The sequence below is a fragment of the Monodelphis domestica genome, chromosome 5 (assembly GCF_027887165.1).
Source record: "Monodelphis domestica isolate mMonDom1 chromosome 5, mMonDom1.pri, whole genome shotgun sequence".
Taxonomy (NCBI): Eukaryota; Metazoa; Chordata; class Mammalia; order Didelphimorphia; family Didelphidae; genus Monodelphis; species Monodelphis domestica.
This window is the reverse complement of record NC_077231.1, coordinates 94433182-94453681: the sequence shown is the minus strand read 5'-3', so window position 1 is coordinate 94453681 and position 20500 is coordinate 94433182. Positions and strand designations below refer to the sequence as shown.

Below are 20500 nucleotides of genomic sequence, written 5' to 3'. Positions count from 1 at the left end.
CAAATGACTTTGTGAATTCACACCTAGTGCTAGGTAAGAAGTCAGCAAGATACTTGGAGAGCTCCACCCTTTTTTCTAACTCAAACACTCAGAAATTTGTGAATTCTGTTAAAAGTTCTCACACACTCCAGAAGGTGCAAACTAGTTCCCACAAACACTGCCCCCGGGCAGTGCTAGAAAATTTAGAAGCTGTGATTGGACCCTGTGAAGAGGTGAGGAGACAAGAAGCCACTAAAAAGGCCCTGAATGTTTGAGGCTAGGGAGAGTGGACTCCAAGAAAGAATCACTCCAAGGAGAGTGGACTCCAAGGAGAGAGTCACTCCAACAAAAAAGTTAACTTTGGGAGTCATCTTCAGCTCAAATCATTGTCTTGACCTGTCTCTTAAAGAGAACTTGGGTGAGTGGATAGCTGGTTTTCTTTTCCTGTCTTCTGGAGATAGTTTAATTCTGGTTGAAGGTTAACAAGTCCTGACTGAGTCAAACACTGGAACAATATTTAATTAGATAGGTTAATGTCTTCTCTACCCTTTTGTATTCCTCTGCTTTCACTCTTTGCACCTCTTTTGTAAATAAAAGATTTATAATTTTCATATATTTAACCAAACCATTAATTTTAACACTTACAAGTATGTGGATGGACTTTAGTGGCTGGGTCTACACAGAACTGCTACTCCAACATTCCAGAGTACTTGCAACCTGAACCAGATTAAAAAATAACTAGAAATATTTATAATATTTATATATATTATATGCATATAATACATTATAATATAATATATTTAACAGAATAAATTAAAAATCAAAAGAACACAATATTAATGCATGGGTTTTATATATCAATATAATACATAAATATTTAACAGGATAAATAAAAAAACAACATAGTATAAAGGTTTGAATTAATGGTTGGATGATGATTATATGAAATTACATGGTCACCAATATATATTTATCATATCTTGAGTCAGAAATTTATTTATAAATAGAGCGGAAACAATAAAGAAAATAAATGTGTGGGGTATAGAAAAGTTGTCTATCCTATCAACTCAAATGTTTTGCTCCAGGTCTGCTTAATCCAGGCAGAGATTAATTAGCTCTCAACCAGGAAGGCTGGTAGTAAGTAACTATATGGTCTCCTCTAAGATGGAAGCTAGTCTCTCCAGAAACTAGGAAAAGGTTCACCTTTTACTCACCCAACTAAGTAATCCAAGAGTCAGAGTCCAAATAGAAGGCAAGCTCTGAGCCCACAATCCAAGCCATAGTTTCTAGCAAAGCTCCCTCGAAGACTATCTAAGACTATCTCCAGAAGACAATCTCTTCAGACTATCTTGTCAAAGACAATCTGTCCTGAAGGAGTCCCAGACTTGCTTTTTATGGTGATGAATTGTCACTTCCCCTCTTCAGAGGGGCCAATCACAGTTTCCAAATTATCTAGCATTATCCAAGGGGAAAGTGTCTGTAGGTTCAACATCTTACCTTCTGAAGGTTAAGTTCTTATCAAAATGATTCACAGATTCCTGGCTGATTGAATCAAAGAGGTTCACAGTTTCCTGATTTGATTGAATTTCTAAGGGTGTGAATTCTCTCAGTACCTTGCTAGCTTCTCACCTAGTACTAAGTAGGGTGTTTAATCTTTTGTTGATTCAATTCAAAAGCAGATAAGGGGGAGTTAATCCTGTTTTCAGTCCAGTGAGGTACTAAGTAGGGGTACTTAAGTTAGTGTTAACTCAGGATAGACAACAGAGTAAAGAATTCTTCACATTCACTCCCCATTGTGATCCTTTGGGATACTAGTCTCCCCAATGGATCATTTTAACATAATCAGAAACCACAATAGTTAGAGATAAGAGGGAAATAAAAGAGATATAAGGAGACAGAGAGAGAGAGAGAGAGAGAGAGAGAGAGAGAGCAAACCAATGTTTGCTAGGCACATTGACAATAAGCTAATTAGGGTGCAATCCCCTTTGACATGCAAGTTTACATTCAAAATATTTGTGTTCAACCCCACACAGTTCAATCAGTTATACACCAAAGTTCATACTGGATCTTCTGATGCTGTGGAAGTTTTCTTCAGGCATCTTCATGGCACCTTCTTCAAAAAGTTCACTTTCTGGATTCAAGGAGTTAGCAAGCTTTTTTCCTGAAAATTTTGGATTTTTTGATAATTATACAATAGACAAGGTTAACACATGGGTTTCATGTGTTATAATATATGAATATTTAACAGAATAAATTAAAAAACAGCAGAACATAGATGATGTTAATGCATGGGTTTTGTGTATTATATATAAATATTTAACAGAATAAATAAAAAAACAGCAGAACATAGATGATGTTAATGCATGGGTTTCATGTATTATAATATATGAATATTCAACAGAAAAAATATAAAAGCAACAGAGCCTAGACAATGTTAGTGCATGGGTTTCTAAGTCCCATGCAGCCAGCAGAGAGGCAGCCTTGTGTATGGTTTCTATCTGAGTTGGACCCACTGGTCCCCACTGGTAGCAACATGGCTTGCCTTCAGGCATGCCCTCCCCTTTTGGCAGCATCTTCTAAAGGAAGGAATTCCTCCACTATGTCACTGCCAGTATCCTCAGGGTGAGAAGTAGCAGCAGCAGCAGCAGCTCTTGGCCTGGGTCCCTGCAGGGTTGCTTCGGGCCACAGGTATTAGAAGGCATCCTTTTCCACCAAGAAGGCAGGCAATTGTTCCTCCCCTGTGACCGTCCCAGGCCCAGCAGAAGCCATGTTGCTACGTGGCCAGGAGGAGGGTAGATGAGATAAGTTGGCCCCCTTAAAGAAACCCCCAAAGTCCAGCCCTGCTCCAGAGAGATGTTTTTGGAAGCATGGGTCCGTTGGAGAGAGGCCATGGCTCGCCCGGGGGCAGCATCTGTCTCAAACCCAAGATGTCATTGGATAAGCATCTAGTCCTGGCAGAGGGCATCCCTGCCCTGCTCCGGACACAGCAATGCTACCGTGGCAGGGAAATTACAGGCTGGCCTGGCTTCCCCACACAGAGCAGACGGTTCCTAAGGAATGGGGGTTGTAAAGGCCACAGAATCACATCTGAGCTAAAATAGAACAAATGGCCAGGACACAGCCCCTCACCATAGTCTGTTCTCCCCCATCAATAGGACGGGAATGAAATGAGACCTTAAATTGGTTTGCTGATGTTGACTTTTTAAAAACTTGGTCTTTTAATTCCAAAGGACTGACTCGAGATGCAAAACATCATCTTCTTCCAGGGGATTCAGATGGAGGCATCATTTTTTCATTTTCTACCTTTTTTTCCTTTTGGGGGAAACATGACTACTATGGAACTGTTTTGCGTGTGTCCCCTTGTATAATTGGCATCACATTGCTTGCCTTCACAATGAGTGGAGGGGGCACTGATGGGAGGGGAGATTTGGGAGATCAGAATTTTTTAAAAACAGAAAGTTAAAAATAAGTAAATAATTAAAATCATTTTAAAGTTGGTCTTTCTTCCAAATCAAGAATTCTTCACCTTTGTTGTATCCTAGACCCCTGTGGTGGTGGTGGGGCTGCTAAAGACAGGGGGATCCTTCTCAGAGTAACATTTTTATCTATTTATTTTTCATTTTAAAACCTTTACCTTCTTTCTTCATATTGATTCTAAGACAGAAGAGTAGTAAGGTCGAGGCAACTGGGACTAAGTGGTGACTTGCCTATCCACTCTCCATCCACTGTGCCGCCTAGCTGCCCAGAGGGACCCTAGAGGCCATTTTGTACCATGGGTCTTTGGAGCAGGCTGGTGAAGCCTGTGGGCCTCTCAGAGAATCATTTTTTATTAATAATTGAAGACATATTACGTTTCTGTTAGAGGTTAGTAAACATAGAGAGATAGGAGCTGCTAGGTGCTAGCTGCAGTGGATAGAGAGCCAGTCCTGGAGATGGAAGATCTTAGGTTCCAATCTGGCCTCAGACATTCCTAGCTTTGTGACTCTGGACAAGTCACTTAACTCCCATTGCCTAACCTTTATGGCTCTTCTGCTTTGGAATCCCCAGTTAGGATCAATTCTTAGACAGAGGGGAAGGGGAAGGAAGGAAGGGGAAGGAAGGAAGGAAGGAAGGAAGGAAGGAAGGAAGGAAGGAAGGAAGGAAGGAAGGAAGGAAGGAAGGAAGGAAGGAAGGAAGGAAGGGAGGGAGGGAGGGAGGGAGGGAGGGAGGGAGGGAGGGAGGGAGGGAGGAAGGAAGGAAGGAAGGAAGGAAGGAAGGAAGGAAGGAAGGAAGGAAGGAAGGAAGGAAGGAAGGAAGGAAGGAAGGAAGGAAGGAAGGAAGGAAGGAAGGAAGGAAGGAAGGAAGGAAGGAAGGGAGGGAGGGAGGGAGGGAGGGAGGGAGGGAGGGAGGGAGGGAGGAAGCGAGGGAGGAAGCGAGGAAGCGAGGAATCGAGGAAGCGAGGGAGGAAGAAAACAATAGATACAAACGAGATAATGTATTTTTTTTCCATCCTAGAATCTCTGGGGACTCTTTGGGGATTCGTGGACCCACCATGAGGAACCTCTGCTCTAAACACTGTATGCCAAGTCTCACTCTATGCCTGGGAATTAAATAGAAGATAAAAGTCTGGTCTGACCTCAAAGAGTTTACACTTTAATATGGGGAGACAACATACATTGCAAGGGGGGTGTCCAGAGGGTAATAGAGATGGGGAGGAAATGGGCACATCCCTTTAGAGGCAGGGGCAAAGTTGCTTTGATCCTCATCCTGGAACTAGAAGGTTGAGGGTACATAGCAAGATGGCAGGGGAGCAGGAAGTATAACAAAGAGTAGTTGGGAGGGGCAGCTGGATAGAGAGCCAGGGCTAGAGATGGGAGGTCCTGAGTTCAAATGTGACCTCAGAAACTTCCTAGCTGTGTGACCCTGGCAAAGTCACTTAATGCCAGTTGCCTAACCCTTACAGCTCTTCTGCCTTGGAACCAGGACACAGTATTTATTCTAAGATAGAAGATAAGGGTTTAAAAAAAAAAAGAATGACTGGGGCTGGGCTGGTCACCTCACTGGCATTGGAGCTCCATTTAATGCTCCAACCCATAACAGTCAATGCCTCCTAATTAAATAAAGTTCATGGTACATTTCTTTCTCTTAACACATTTATCAAATGTTCTCAAGTCATTCCACATGCTAGACAAGTCAAACAAAGCAAATTTGTTTGCTTGAGAGCTTGTTATCTGAAAGGAACAAGTTTTATGGGCCAGTAGGTACACAGATGCCAGTATCGACCACGAAAAAATCTTAAAAGCCCAAACAAGGGTGCACTCATAAATGTTTAACAATCATCTCACTTGATAACAAAAGAGATGTACACACAACATACTTTTAAGTTTAATTCGCATTATTATTAACATTTTCTTTATCACTTTCTTAAGACTAATCCACACAAAAAATACATCAAGTCCTGATTTGTAGTGTTTGCCAATTTCTGAGGTATAAATAATATTATATTTAGAATATAATAATCAGTTCTGTGAGCTGGAATGGGCTAATTTAACCCTGAGTATAGATCAAGAAGTATATAAACAGAGAGAGAGGGAGAGAGAGGGAGAGAGAGAGAGAGAGGGAGAGAGAGAGAAGAGAGAGAGAGAGAGAGAGAGAGAGAGAGAGAGAGAGAGAGAGAGCATGAGAGAGAGAGAGAGAGAGAGAGAGAGAGAGAGAGAGAGAGAGAGAGAGGGAGAGAGAGAGAGAGAGAGGAAGGAAGGGAGAGGGGGGAGGGAGAAGGAGAGATAGACAGGGAGAGAAAAAGAGAGAGAGGGACAGGGAGAGAGAAAGAGATAGACAGAGAAAGAGGAAGAGAGAGAAAGAGAGAGACAGAGATGGAGAGAGGGAGGAGAGACAGACAGACAGACAGACAGACAGAGAGGGAGAGAGAGAGATGAACCTGAACATTGGAGGTCCTGGGTTCAAATTTTACCTCAGACATGCCTTAGCAGTATGACCCTAGGCAAGTCACTTGACCCTCATTGCCTAGTTCTTATTGCTCTTCTTCTTTGGAACTATTTAATATTGATTTTAACATGGAAGGCAAACGTTTTAGGGGGGGGGGGAGGAGGGAAGAGAAATAGGATCAAACAATCTCAGAGCTAAAAAGACCTTAGACTTTGCCCAATACTGTTCTTATTGGAGGGGAGAAGTCTATGTGCCCTTTTAGCTTAAAATCTATGCATCTATGAGCTTGAAGGGGCAGCTAGGTGATACCATAACGTGCTGAGTGCCAGATCTGGAGTCAGGAAGACTCACTTTCATGAGTTCAAATCTGGTCTCAGACATTTATGAGCTATGTGACCTTGGGCAAGTCATTTTAGCCTGTTTGCCTCAGTTTCCTCATCTGTCAAACAAGCTGCAGAAGGAATCTTTGTCAAGAAAACCCCAAATGGGGGTCAAGAAGAGTCACACATTGACTGAAATGCCTGAATAATAAAATAAGGAAAATTATCCTAACAACTAGAGCTTGTCTAAAAGTAGAATGACCTGAACCCCCTCCCAGGATCACCTGTGGGGCCCTACCTACATCCATGAGCTCCAGAATGAGTCACAGGGCAATAACCTAGGTGCCTGACCGGGAAATGATGGAGAAATTGATCTGGGATAAAGGGAGAAAATAAAGCGGGGGGGGGGGGGGGGATGCAGGAAGTGGGGATCTCTTTATTCTTTCAGACACAAGGGGAAAGGAAGGTGGCTAAGGGAACCATGTGGAGAGCATCCACATAGCTAGTTAAATAGACTTTTTCTCTCTGTCTGCTTTCTCTTAGTCAAGTAAATATTAATAAATTCTATGGAAATTAATAACCAGGCATTTAATTTAGTTATGACAGTTAGATAACCTCTTGGTAGTGTAGAGAATTATTGATTAATTAAGTAAGAGTTCATTAGGAAATAGAGTTAAATAGCACAAGTTATTGTTAGATGCATGAGAGATTTATAAGCTAGGTTTCTTTAAAAAATCTGAATGAAATCTCAGACGAACTTATGAGTAAGAGAGAATTTTCCCAGAGTGCTTTGGAAGACAGTTACCCAACTGACTCTTTGGGCTGACCCTGTTCCGAAAGGAGGTCCTAAGAGCTGCTAGATGAGATTTGGAAAATCTCAGTGTTTTTACATCTAATATTTATCTAAAAGATCTGACAAAGAATCACCAGGCCTAGAGATGGGAGGTCCTAGGTTCAAATCTGGCCCCAGACACTTCCTAGCTGTGTGACCCTGGGCAAGTCACTTGACCCCCATTTCCTAGCTCTTACCACTCTTCTGTGTTGGAACCAATACACAGTATTGATTCCAAGATGGAAGGTGAGGGTTTAAAATAAATAAATAAACAAACAAATAAATAAAATAAAAGACATGACAAATGAAGGAAATTGTTGATGAAACATTGGTGCAAGTCTCAACAGGTTTGCTGGACAATGGAGAAGGCTGTGGAGATTAAAAGCCGTTTTTTTTTTTATCTATATAGCAAGGAAGAGAGAGAGTGAACTTATTTTTCTTGTGTATAATTTAGATAGGATAGATAGATTAAGCTTTGGAGGGGATTTAGATAAAATAGGAAGAGAGAGTAGCCTCAACTCTGTTGGGGAAGAAGGAGATCTACAAGGATCAGATTTGGGTGGTTGGAGTAAGAAATTTTAGCTTAAGGACTTAAGAATTTCTTTTCCACTTGTTTCCTTTTATTATCTCTTTCATTAGTTTTTTTAATCCATAATAAAATATATTTTTAATATATCTAGCTGAGCTGGAATTCTTAGGCTGCTCTGAGAAGCCATATTTCTCAACAGTCAATTCCAACAAACTGTCCACACAGGACATAATTATTGGTATTACCATCCTATACCAACAATCAACAAGGGTTAGGAAACCCTTATAACAGTGGGCATGTTGTAGGGAGGATTATAAGTATGTCAAGCTAGAAGTGAAGGCTGCTGAAGACCCTTCCAGATCTGAAATTCTATGCTTCTGTAACTCAGATCAAAAGGTGAAGCTGGGTGGCTTAGTGGATCAAGAGCCAGGCCTAGAGAAGGGAGGTCCTGGGTTCTATAAAGATGATATTAGAAATTAAGTCTTGTTATTTAGTTTAGAGATAAGAAGTAGAGAAGCTGGCTTGAGAAAGAATTGGAGTTTGAAGCAGAGCTGAGACAGAGTGTCAGTTTCAAATGTTGACAGTTTAAACGTTTTTTCTGTGGCAGTTACTCTGAGAGAGTAGCAGTTACTCTCTCTTAGAGTGCTGGGAAGAGGTGACATCTTTTCTCTCTCTTCTCACTGTCTAAGGTAGAAGGAAAGGGAGGGAAACCTGAGGGAGCTACATGATTTTCATTTTTTTTAAATATATGTATCTGAGAAGACCAAAGAAAGACCTGGTCTTTGATTTGGACTCTGAGTCTGTTAAGGCTCAGAGTCCTAACTTGGTTCTTGCTGAGGCTCAGCCAGCTAGCCTTTGTTATTTTATAACTTGGAGACAAAGTTAAGAATTGTATACTTCGCATAAAGATAATAGTGTTTATTTTATTGTAGAATAGTGAAAATTTGGATTAGTCAGATTAGGATCAGTGTAACCTGTGGAAACAGGAGAAGTGGTTCCTTGTGGAACCAGGGAGTTTCATTTGGGTGGAATTAGAATCCCTTAGAGTTAGAAATCCTTTTTCTTATCCTTATATTCTCAATAAATAATTTATTTTTATATAACAAGTCTCCATAGTGTCCTTGTGCCTGGCCCTGAAGAGAAGTTCACTTATGAGCTTCACTTCACTGATATAAACTGAAGATACTTTATAAGCATAACAAGCAGAGTATCTAATCAGTTCATAACCAATAATCAATTAATTTACCTATTATTTTTACAGTTTAAATCTGACCTCAGACACTTCCTAGCTGTATGACCCTGAGCAAGTTACTTAACCACCATTGCCTAGTCCTTACCACTATTCTACTTTGGAACTAATACTTAGAATCAACTTTAGGACAGAAGGTAAGGATTTTTAAAAAAAGGTGGGGTGGGATCATTGATCTATGCCTGCAAGAGCCTGCAGAAGCCATTTAGCCTAACCCCTTCCTTTTCTAGAAGAGGAAACTGCACAACCAGGCAGAGGAATAATTTGTTCTAGGTAACAGGTAACTCTCTCCCCGGTGGGATTTGCACCTGAGTCTTCAGACTCCAGAGTCAGTGTCTTCTTCCTCTTTGCTTCTTCCACTACTCTGGTTTTAATTCCTCAGAACAAGATAGGTCCATCACTTCTAAACTCACCCCCATGAAAACAATAGAGAACAGGCTGACTGAATTCTCCCAGCATTCTCCTCTAAACAACTTTTAAATAACTCCTGAAATTTAGAACCAACAAAAGGGAGAAATTTTTCCAGCCTAAGACAACTTGGAAGGTCTGGAGGACAGGGTTGGTAAACCCAAGGCATGGTAAGAGCACCAGCTATGGACAGCTTTGGGAACTCTTAGCCAACCAGGGCTAACAGGGTAAGACAACTGGTCAGAAAGAGATTACATAGACATTGCTACTAGCAGCAATGCAATGATCCAGGACAATTCTGAGAGACTTATGAGAAAGATGCTCTCCACATCCAGAGAAAGAACTGTGGGAGTAGAAGCCAGAAAAAAAAAAAGATTTATCACTTGTATATTTGGGTATGTGATTTGGGGCTTTGGTTTTAAAGAAGTATTACAAAAAATTAATAATAGAGAAATAGGTATCAAGAGATATAACCAGTGGAATTGCTTATCAGCTCCAGGAGGGGGGAGGGAGAGAATATGAATCATGGAAACATGGAAAAATATTTTAAAATAAATATATTTTTTAAAAGTGTTACAGGGGACCCTTTGCTGTCACTGGGAGCAACTGGTGCTCACCGGCTAATCAGTTGCTCATCAACAGTTCTGGGGTCACACTTCCAGGCTAGAGAGAAGCCAGCTCTCCTTGAACAAGGGAGGAAAGGCTCAGGGTCAAGAGGATTAATAATAGTACTTGTAGCTGCAGGGGGCAGAGGTCCTGGCTGGATAAGGACAAGAGTGCAGACCAGTAGAGCACTGACCACACCTCTCCCAGGATAATACGACCTTGGAAGCACCAAAACCTCGAATTCCACAAGAACAGCTCTAAAAACAGCAGCAGAAAAAAAGCCTGAAGCTTGGTAGTGTGCCTTCCCACCCCCAAGTGACCAGAGACCAAGTCTAACAGAAAATTCATTATATAATCATTTTGAAGAGCAATATGGAACCAAAAGACCACAAAGCTATGCACAGCCTTTGACCCAGCAGTACCACTACGAGACTGTATCCCAGAGCTCAAAAATAAGGGAAAAGGACCACCTGTACAAGAATATTTTAGCTGCTCTTTTTTGTAGTGGCAAAAAATTGGAAACAGAGATTGTCTGTTACTTGGGGAATGGATGAACAAGTGGTACTCTATGGTTCTAATGGAATGCTATTGCGTCATAAGGAACGATGAACAGGCTGAATTTAGAAAAAACCTTCCATGAACTGATACAAAGTGAAATGAGCAGAACCAGGAGAATAAAGTATATAGTAACAGAAATGTTATACGATGACCAACTGTGAAGGACTGAACTATTATCTGCAAAGCAAATCTCCAAGATAGCCACAAGGAACTCATGATGAAAATGCCATCCATAGCCAAAGAAGGAACTAGTGGAGTTTGAGACAGATCAAAGCATGCCATCTTCCACTATATTTCCTTCCAAAGATTTCTATTGTATGTGTGATATGTGCCTTCTATCATGACATAAGCAATATGTAAATATGATTTACATGCAAGTATGGGTATAACCTATATCAGACTATTCACTACCTGGGAGCAGGGATATGGAGGAAGAAAATCTAAATTTTAAAACATCAGAAAAGAATTGTCAAAATTGTTTCTACATGTCACTGAAGAAAAAATTTTAATGAGGGGCAGCTGGGTGGCTCAGTGGACTGAAAGCTAGGTCTAGATATGGGAAGTCCTGGGTTCAAATCCAGCCTCAAACATTTCCTAGCTGTGTGACCCTGGGCAAGTCACTTAACCCCCATTGCCTAGCCCTTACCACTCTTCTGCCTTAGAACCAATACACAGTATTGATTCTAAGACAGAAGGTAAGGGTTAAAAAAATTGGGGAAAATGACATAAAATTAACAGTGAAGAAATAATGATAAACTGAGCAAAAAAAAGAGCAAAAAGAACTTGGTCATAAAAAACTACTTTAGTAGCAGGGAAGATCAAGACATAAGCTTAGAAGAAGACAACAATGTGAAAGTCTCAAAGCCTCAAAGAAAAATACTAATAGTGCCCAAGGACAGCAAGAATTCCTGGAAGAGTTAAAGAAAGAAATAGTAGTAGTGGTAGAGGAAATTTTGGGAAAAGACATGAGTGATTGCAAAAAAAAATTTATGAAAGGATAATTAACAGCTCCAAAAAGGGGACACAAAAAACACTGAAGATAAGTAATTAATACCTTGAAAAACAGAATTAATCAAAAAGAAAAAGAAGCACAAACATTCACTGAGGAAAAAAGAACCTTTTTAAAAGCAAAATAGATCATATGGAAAATGAGGGGCAAAAGTTCACTGAAGAAAATAATTTCCTAAAAATTAGAATGGGGCAAATAAGCACCAATGACTCCATGAGACATCAAAAAACAATTTTTAAAAAATTGAAAGATTGAACAAATAAAATGTGAAATATCGCACTGGAAAAATAACTGACCTGGAAAATAGTTTGAGGAGAAAGAACTTAATAATTATTGGACTTCTTGAAAGCCATGATCAAAAAGGAGCCTAGACATCATCTTTCAATAAATTATCAAGGAAAACTGTGCTGACATCTTAGATCTAGAGAGACAAATAGAAATTTAAAGAATTTACCAATCACTTCCTAAAAGAAATCCCAAAATTATAATCCCCAAGAATATTATAGCCAAATTCCAAAGCTCCTAGAATAAGGAGAAAATATTGCAAGTAGCCAAAATGAAACAATTAAAATATCATTGAACCACATTCAGGATTACACAAGATTTAGCATCTTCCACATTAAAGGAGCAGAGGGCTTGAAATATGATATTCTGAAATGCAAAGGAACTAGGATTATAACCAAGAATAATCTACACAACAAAACCGAGTAAAATGTTCCATGTGAAAAATGTATATTTAATGAAGACATTAATCCCAAACATTCCTGATAAACAGATAAGAGCTAATTTAACAGAAAATTTGACATTCAAACACAAGTCTCAAGAGAAATATAAAAAGGCAAACATACTAAACATAAGGGTCTAAATGAAGTCAAATGGTTTATATTATTTTTAATGGTTTATATTCTTATATAGGAAGATTATATATATATATATATGACTCTAAGAACTTTATCATTATTAGAGCAGTTAAAAAGAGTCTACATAGACAAATGGCATGAGTGTGAGTTGATTATGTAGGGATGATATCCTTCCTCCCCTGCAAAAAATATGTAGGAGTGAGAAAGAGGAATTGAGAGAAAAGGGAAGGGAGAGGTAGAATGAGAAAAATTTTCCTGCATAAAACAAGTGAAAAAGGATGAACTTCTATAGTGGAGGGGAAATGGGGTGGTGGTAGTGGGGAATGGCTGAACTTTACTTTCATCAGAATTGGTTCAAAGAGGGAAGAACACACATTGACACACTTAGTAAAAAATCTATCTTACTCAACAGGAAAGTAGGGGGAGAAGGGAATAAGAGATATAGGGAGGGGGTGATAAAAGAGAGGGTGGATTAAAGGAGGCAGTAATTAAAAGCAAAACAGACTTTGGAGGAAGGACAAAATAAAAAGAGAGGACAAACAAGAAAATAGGATAAAGAGAAATAGCAGTTAGCAATCATAACTGTGAATGTTCAAGGGATGAGCTCATCCATAAAATGGAAGCAGATAGCAAAATATTTTAGGAACTAGAATCCAGCAATATGCTGTATAAATTTAACATAAATCCATGCCCCTTTTTTCTTTTTAAAAGTAAAATTGTGAAAATCCATTTCAGACTCACCGTCACCCTTCTACGGGTTTAAGAACAAGGACTGGGGCTTTTCTGTATATGGAGGACACCTCCTGGCTCCCAGGCATCCAGAAATCCCAGGCATGCCTCTTGTTCCAAATGACTTGGCATCTGGAAGACTGGCCTCTGACCCGGACTGAGGTCTAGTCTGTCTACCAGCAAGACCCAGAAAAAGTGATGTCACCACAGGTATAAATTAGGGATCAAAGATGGTTGCTTTCTTTTTGCTAAAAAGTGGTGGGGTTTCTTGTTCCCGGTGGGGCAGCCTATGGTCCTTTTCCTAGCAAAAAGGGGCATGTAGTGAGCAGCAAGCTCAGGTTAGCTAGGTGACCAGCCATGTGATTATGTGCCTTTTCTCTCTCCAACCTGCTTTCACTATTGAATAAGTAATTATGAATTAACATACAGTCTCCAGAGAATTTTCATCTTAACAGTGTTGTGTATAAGAAACACACTTGAAACAGAGAGACGCACTGGGCAGAATCTATTATGCTTCAGCTAAAGTGACAAGACAGGGTTAACAATCATGATCTCAGTCAAGGCAAAAGCAAAAATAAAACCTGATTTAAAGAGATAATCAAGGAAACTACATTTGGCTAAAAGGCACCTTAGATGATAAGTAATATAAAAGAAATTCATTGTAAGTTTTTCTGATAAAGACCTTATTTCTCAGATATACAGGGAATTCAGTAAAATGTATTAAAAGGAAATCTGACAGATGTTGGAAATATAAAGAAAATAAGAGAACTATATGAAGAGATGAAAAGAAAATAAGAATAATACATACCATGATGATATAAAAAATAACTACAAACTTAAGAGAAAAAAGTATCCAAGTAAAACTTCACAATCTCTAAAAAGCACTACTCTTATATGTGATCATGAAGCTCCCAGAAGCACGTTCCCTAGCACCTCCACATGGAAAAGCTGCATTGGTTGAGCAATCTGATGGGGTCTGGACATACAATATATCGCCGTGATACGTACCTTTCCTAAGAGGCATTCTCAGTAGATTAGATAAACTTCTGATGGATCTCTCATAGGCTGTCTCATTTCCAGACTCCTCTCCTTCCATGTCTACCTTGAGGAGTTGGTAGTTTTCTAATTTCTCCCTAACTTAGCTATCTTTGAAAACAGACACATAAACCTTCCTTACAATTTTCAAAGGATTTTGACTGCCAACAGCTTGGGGAAACAGATAAAGGATTAAAAATCACAAACAAAAGGGGAAATTGGGAAATAGCAAGCAGACTTTAAAGTCTTAAGGTATTAAGAGATTCCATCTTCATGAAAATGGAATTGGTGCTAGGCTGCATTAATTTTTAAACTCTTACCTTCCATTTTAGAATCAATATTGCATATTGGTCTGACTCTCAATCCACTGAACCATCTAGCTGCCCCCTAGGTCTTATTCATACTTAGCCATCTTAACTGAACCTGATTTTAGTTGTTGGGGTCAACAACACCAACTTTCTCTGCAGCCTTTTTTCTTCTTCTTTTCCTTCCTCTTCTCCTTCCTTTCCTCCTCTTCCCTTCTTCTTCTTCTTCTTCTTCTTCTTCTTCTTCTTCTTCTTCTTCTTCTTCTTCTTCTTCTTCTTCTTCTTCTTCTTCTTCTTCTTCTTCTTCTTCTTCTTCTTCTACTTCTTCTGCTTCTTCTTCTTCTACTTCTGCTTCTTCTTCTTCTTCTGCTTCTTCTTCTTCTGCTTCTTCTTCTGCTTCTTCTTCTGCTTCTTCTGCTTCTTCTTCTGCTTCTTCTTCTGCTTCTTCTTCTGCTTCTTCTGCTTCTTCTTCTTCTTCTTCTTCTTCTTCTTCTTCTTCTTCTTCTTCTTCTTCTGCTTCTGCTTCTGCTTCTGCTTCTTCTTCTTCTTCTTCTTCTTCTTCTTCTTCTTCTTCTTCTTCTTCTTCTTCTTCTTCTGCTGCTTCTGCTTCTTTTTCTGCTTCTTCTTCTTCTTCTTCTTCTTCTTCTTCTTCTTCTTCTTCTTCTTCTTCTTCTTCTTCTTCTTCTTCTTCTTCTGCTTCTTCTTCTTCTTCTTCTTCTGCTGCTGCTGCTGCTGCTGCTGCTGCTTCTGCTTCTGCTGCTTCTGCTTCTTCTTCTGCTGCTGCTTCTGCTTCTGCTTCTTCTGCTTCTTCTGCTTCTTCTTCTTCTTCTTCTTCTTCTTCTTCTTCTTCTTCTTCTTCTTCTTCTTCTTCTTCTTCTTCTTCTGCTGCTGCTGCTGCTGCTGCTGCTGCTTCTTCTGCTTCTGCTTCTTCTTCTGCTTCTGCTTCTTCTTCTTCTTCTGCTTCTTCTTCTTCTGCTTCTGCTTCTGCTTCTTCTTCTTCTTCTTCTTCTTCTTCTTCTGCTGCTGCTGCTTCTGCTTCTGCTTCTGCTTCTGCTTCTTCTTCTTCTTCTGCTTCTTCTTCTTCTTCTGCTTCTTCTTCTTCTGCTTCTTCTTCTTCTTCTGCTTCTTCTTCTTCTTCTGCTTCTTCTTCTTCTTCTGCTTCTTCTTCTTTTGCTTCTTCTTCTTCTACTACTTCTTCCTCCTCCTCCTCCTCCTCTTCCTCTTCCTCTTCCTCCTCCTTCTTCAGTAGCCATCAGTTTTTCACTTCCCTCAATAAAAATTATCTCCACCATAGGATCCTTTCCCAGGCCTCCTTAACCTTAATGTCTCCCCTCTGGGACTATTCCCAATTTATTTTACACACACACATGTATATTTATTTATTTAAGTGACATCTCCTTCATTAGACAGGACTTTTCCCCCCTTTTAGTCTCAGCATTCAGTATCTGGCCTGGCTCCAGCAAACACAATAAATGCTTGTTGAATAGGAGGAACTTTTTGAAGTCACTTAATTCCATCCCTTCATTTTACAAATGAGACAACCGAGGCCCAGAGATGTCTGAGCCTGGTCTCAAGCCACTCAAGCCAGGCTTCAACTTTTCAACTTTATCCCTTTGATTCAGAAGCAATCTGGAATATTAAAGTAAGACATTATGGTTTCTAATGGCACTATTTTTGTGGCTCTCAATTTTGTTTGCTGCATTCTGATCTGTATTTGTACTAGCATCTGAATTAAGGATCCAGTGTCTGCAATTGTACAACAGAGATGTTTTAAGCTTGAATACATTTGTTTTTAAATACTAAAAACATAAAAAAAATTACCTGGATTTAGAAATGCTGAGGCTTATACAACAAATAGGTCATAGGATCATAGCATCATAGATCTAAAGCAGGAAAGGGTCTTAGGGGATCATGAATTCAATTTCCTCATTTTACAGATGAGAAAGAGAGGCAGACAGAGCTCAAGTGACTTAGCCAGGATCATGGAGCCACCAAGTGTCTGAGGCTGAATTTAAACTCAGGGGCTCCTGATTTCATTTACCAGGGGAACTGCTCGGCTTGATTTGGCTCCAGGAACATCATCTCCCTCCTTTCCCACATCCCCACTCTCCAAACTTCTCTAGCTTCCCTTTGGCTGCTGTCTTCTCTCATAAACTGGCTCTTTCTGGATTTGTATTCAGCGCTTAGCACAGTGTTTGGCACATAGTAGGCCCTTAATGTTTATTAACATCCATATGTATACTTATATACACACATATTCAGATTGTTCCAGAAGTCTTAGTTTGATTTTAAGTGAATTAAGAATAAGTCCATAATGTGGGAAATGATCATATATGTAAAACCTATATCAGATTACAAACAGTCCTAGAGAAGGAAGAGGGGAGGATGAGAAGAAGAGGGAGAATTTGGAACTCAAAAATAATTTATTTATTTGTTTAATTATTCATTCATTCCTTTGTTCATTTGCTTATTTGTTGATTTATTTTTTAAATTCTTACGTTCTGTCTGCAAATCAATACTAAGTATTGGTTTCAAGGCAAATTGGAATTAAGTAACTTGCCTATGGTCATACAGTTAGAATGTGAGACCAGATTTGAACCCAAGACTTCCTATCTCTAGATCTGGCTCTCAATCCACTGAACCATCTAGTTGATTCTGAAACTCAAAATTAGAAAAGTAATAATAATAAATGGAAGGACCAGGCATTGCTAATTGATGTGATGATGTTTTCTTTATTCATGAGATAATAGGAATAAAATGTTCATTTCACAGAAAAATTATAATATATACTTATAATTATTTGTACTTGAAATGAATGTGCAAGGTAGTATTTAGTATCATTATGGTAAAATTTAGCATTAAACGTATACATTTATAAATAAATTAATTTATTATTAAATAAACAATTAAATAATAAATTACATATAAAATAAAATAGAAAACATATAAAAGATGAAATAGAAATATAAAATAATAAATACATGTTAATAATTAAATATTTAAATGAATGCAAAATTATAGTAAAAACCATTAAAAATTTACATCAATTGAAATGTCTGATCTTTTCTAATATTAAAGCTTTAAAATGCAGCAAGACTTTTAGGGCATCTTGTTTCTACTGAAACCAAATATTGGCTGGGCTGTGGAGAGCCAAGTGCCTGAGTACATTGATTTGGAAGGGGACCCAGAACAAAAATAATTTTTGGCTTTTTTTTGTCTGTTAAATAACTTGGTTCTACCATGTTAAGAGCTCAGGCCTTTGTATAAGACTCAACTCCTTCTGTAGATTAGTCAGTTATTAGTTTTTGTTGAAGGAAGGGCAATTGGTGTGGTGGAAAGTTCTTTGGCTCTAAGACCTTTATTGGAATCCCATCTTTACTTCTTACTGCCAGAGTAAGTTATTGGAATGTCACAGCCTTTTTGTGGTTCTTAGCGTTCCCCAACTTTAAAATGATGGAGTTGATTCAATCAATCAATCAATCAGTCAATCGGAAAGGATTTATTTAGTTCCTGCTATGTACTGGGCAAGGGGACACAAAGGCAAAGAACGAATAAATCAGTCCTTGCCCTTGATCAAGGAGCTTCCATTCTGGGGGGGGGGGGGGGGGGAAAGGGGTGTAACAAATATATATATATGCACATATATTTATGTATTTATATATGCACATAAATATATTTTTATATATGAATTTGTATTTATTCACTTTATATGTCTTCTGTGAATAAATACAAATCCATAGAAAATCATTGACTCAAGAGAGTTTGGGAGGAAAGGGGTGGGAGAGGGTCTCAGGAAAGATGGTACTGGAGCCTTGTCTTACTTGGAGAGAAGGACTGACTCAGAAGCAAGGAGGGAGAGCCTTCTACGCATGGGAGACAGCCAGTCTCTAAGGTCCCTTCTAACTCAAAAAACTATAAGGTAATCAATGACTAAATTGGTAATAAGTGGAAAGCTTGACTTTTGTTCCACATTCTAGAATAATTGCTTCAAGAATAATTTAGCTGTTTAGCTGCTTGACCAGAATCTTGGCTTAAGCCAGCAGATGGCAGGCTGACACCAATGCTGTCTTCCATTACTCTCATGCTCCCCTACCTCAGGGCTAATTGCCAAACTGTCTTTCAGTGGAACAAACTTTAAGGGTCCCCCCCATCCACCCACTCACTTACCCACCATCTTCATTCCAGAAGCATAGACTCTCTAAGCCAGGAGGAAACCTAGAGTACATTTTCTCCAATTTCTTCATTTTACCAGTAGGGGAAACAGAGGCAAAAAAGGTGTTTAAGAATATCGGTGGTAGTATCTGTCATCCTCAAATTTAATCTGGCTTATTCCTATAAGGAGTAACTTAATTTCTTGGAGTTTACATTTTCACAGTATTAATTCAGTTAACTGTAATTGAAAATATTTTTCTAGCTCTGTGTACATCAGCTTCTAACACAGGCCTGGGCACATAATAGGTGTCTAATAAATACTTATTGTAAGGGGGTTCTTTATCTTTTCAGTGGGATGGAGAGAGGAAAGAAATAGTTGTTCACTGAAAAGTATAAATTAAAGTGCGTGTTGATCAATGATTGAAAATTCTTGGATTAACAGCTCTGTCTATTAGAACAAAGTACTAGGTCATTGTCTAGGATTTGCCACTGATTTGATCTATAATGTTGGACAAGTCGTCCAAGCCTTCTCAATTCTCCATTTGTTTATCTATAAAGTGGAGATGATGTGTTGGTTACTTTTACTGAACTTGCTCTTTTGCTCTTTCTCTCTTCCTCTCCCTCTCTTCTCTTTCCGTCTTTCTCTTTTCTGTTTCTTTCTCTCTCAGAGGGATTCACTTCTACATTTGCAAGACATTTGAGCCTCACAAAAGCCTTTTGAAGTAGGCATTATTTGAAGTAGGGAGAAGCATTTTACAGATGAGGAAACTGAGTTTGAGAGGTTCAATAAATTGCTGTGGTTTCATTAGTGTTCTTTTCCCAACCGTTAGATTCTAGTTCAGAATGCTGAAGAGTTAGGGATTATGATTTCAAGACTTTGTCAGGAAATCTTAGTAGTCCTTATTTCCTGAATCCCATCAATACCTTGCTATGTGTTCATTCCAAAGTTTCCACTCAAAGAAAGCATCCATCAGGGGACAGTTAGGTGGCTCAATGCCTAGAGATTGGAGGTCCTGGGTTCAAGTTTGACCTCAGACACTGCCTAGTTGTGTGATTTGGGGCACATTGCTTATCCCCAATTGCCTAGCCCTTTCTGGTTTTCTGCCTTGGGAAGGAAGGAAGGAAGGAAGGAAGGAAGGAAGGAAGGAAGGAAGGAAGGAAGGAAGGAAGGAAGGAAGGAAGGAAGGAAGGAAGGAAGGAAGGAAGGAAGGAAGGAAGGAAGGAAGGAAGGAAGGAAGGAAGGAAGGAAAAGAGAGAGAGAAAGAGAAAAAGAAAGTGAGGAAGAAAAGAATCTACCAGTGTTATTTTTCTATTTGTCACTGGAGGGCAGTAAAGACACACTGCAGAGGTTCAGAAATGTTTTTTTTTTTTTTAGACATGCAGAAGTTTAGTAGTTGAAGGGGACCTACCAGAACATGTAGCCCCATCCTATAATTTTTAAAGAGGAGGAAATAGAGGCAGAGCTGGGGCTCCCCTCTCCTAATGCCTTCTTCTCCTGAGGATTCCTCCCTGGATTTAATATTCCTTTTTCTTTCACAAACAAGAGAATCATAGGCTTGAAGATTTAGAGCTGAGAGAGATTTTAGAGATCATTTGTCCAAACCCTTTACTCTATAAATGGGGAAATTGAAGCCCAGAGAGGGAGGATAACTTGCCCAAAGTCAAATAGTTAAGTGACAGGGCTGAGATTTGAACCCTGAACTTGGAGTCAGAGGACCTGAGTTTGAATCCTGACTTTGCTATTTATTACCTCTGTGCCTTTAGCAAAGTCACTCCCCCCTTTTTAGGCTCCATCCTCCTCATTTATGAAATGATAAGGTTGGACCAGACAGTTTTAAAAGCTCCTGCCATTTGTAGATCTATGATTTTGAGTCACTTCTCCTCTCTAGCTTTGGGTTATTCTCTTATAAAATGAAGGGGTTGGACTGGATGACCTCCATGATACCTTCTAACTCCCAATCTATGATCTTCTATGTGTTGTCTTCCCAGTTAGAGTGTGATCTC

At 39.2% G+C, this 20500-nt stretch overlaps 1 protein-coding gene across 1 annotated transcript in view; it reads right to left on the bottom strand.

Annotated features, from left to right (window-relative positions):
- The window catches only part of LOC130454712 (cilia- and flagella-associated protein 251-like), a gene marked incomplete at its 5' end in the record, with an annotated part of 26358 nt that extends 11002 nt beyond the window's left edge, over positions 1-15356 (bottom strand). The window contains 2 exons of the mRNA XM_056800638.1: positions 14560-15066; positions 15160-15356. Of these exons, the coding sequence (XP_056656616.1) occupies positions 14560-15066; positions 15160-15356 (704 nt within the window). The remainder of the gene's footprint in view (positions 1-14559; positions 15067-15159) is intronic.
- Positions 15357-20500: the final 5144 nt, after the last annotated feature.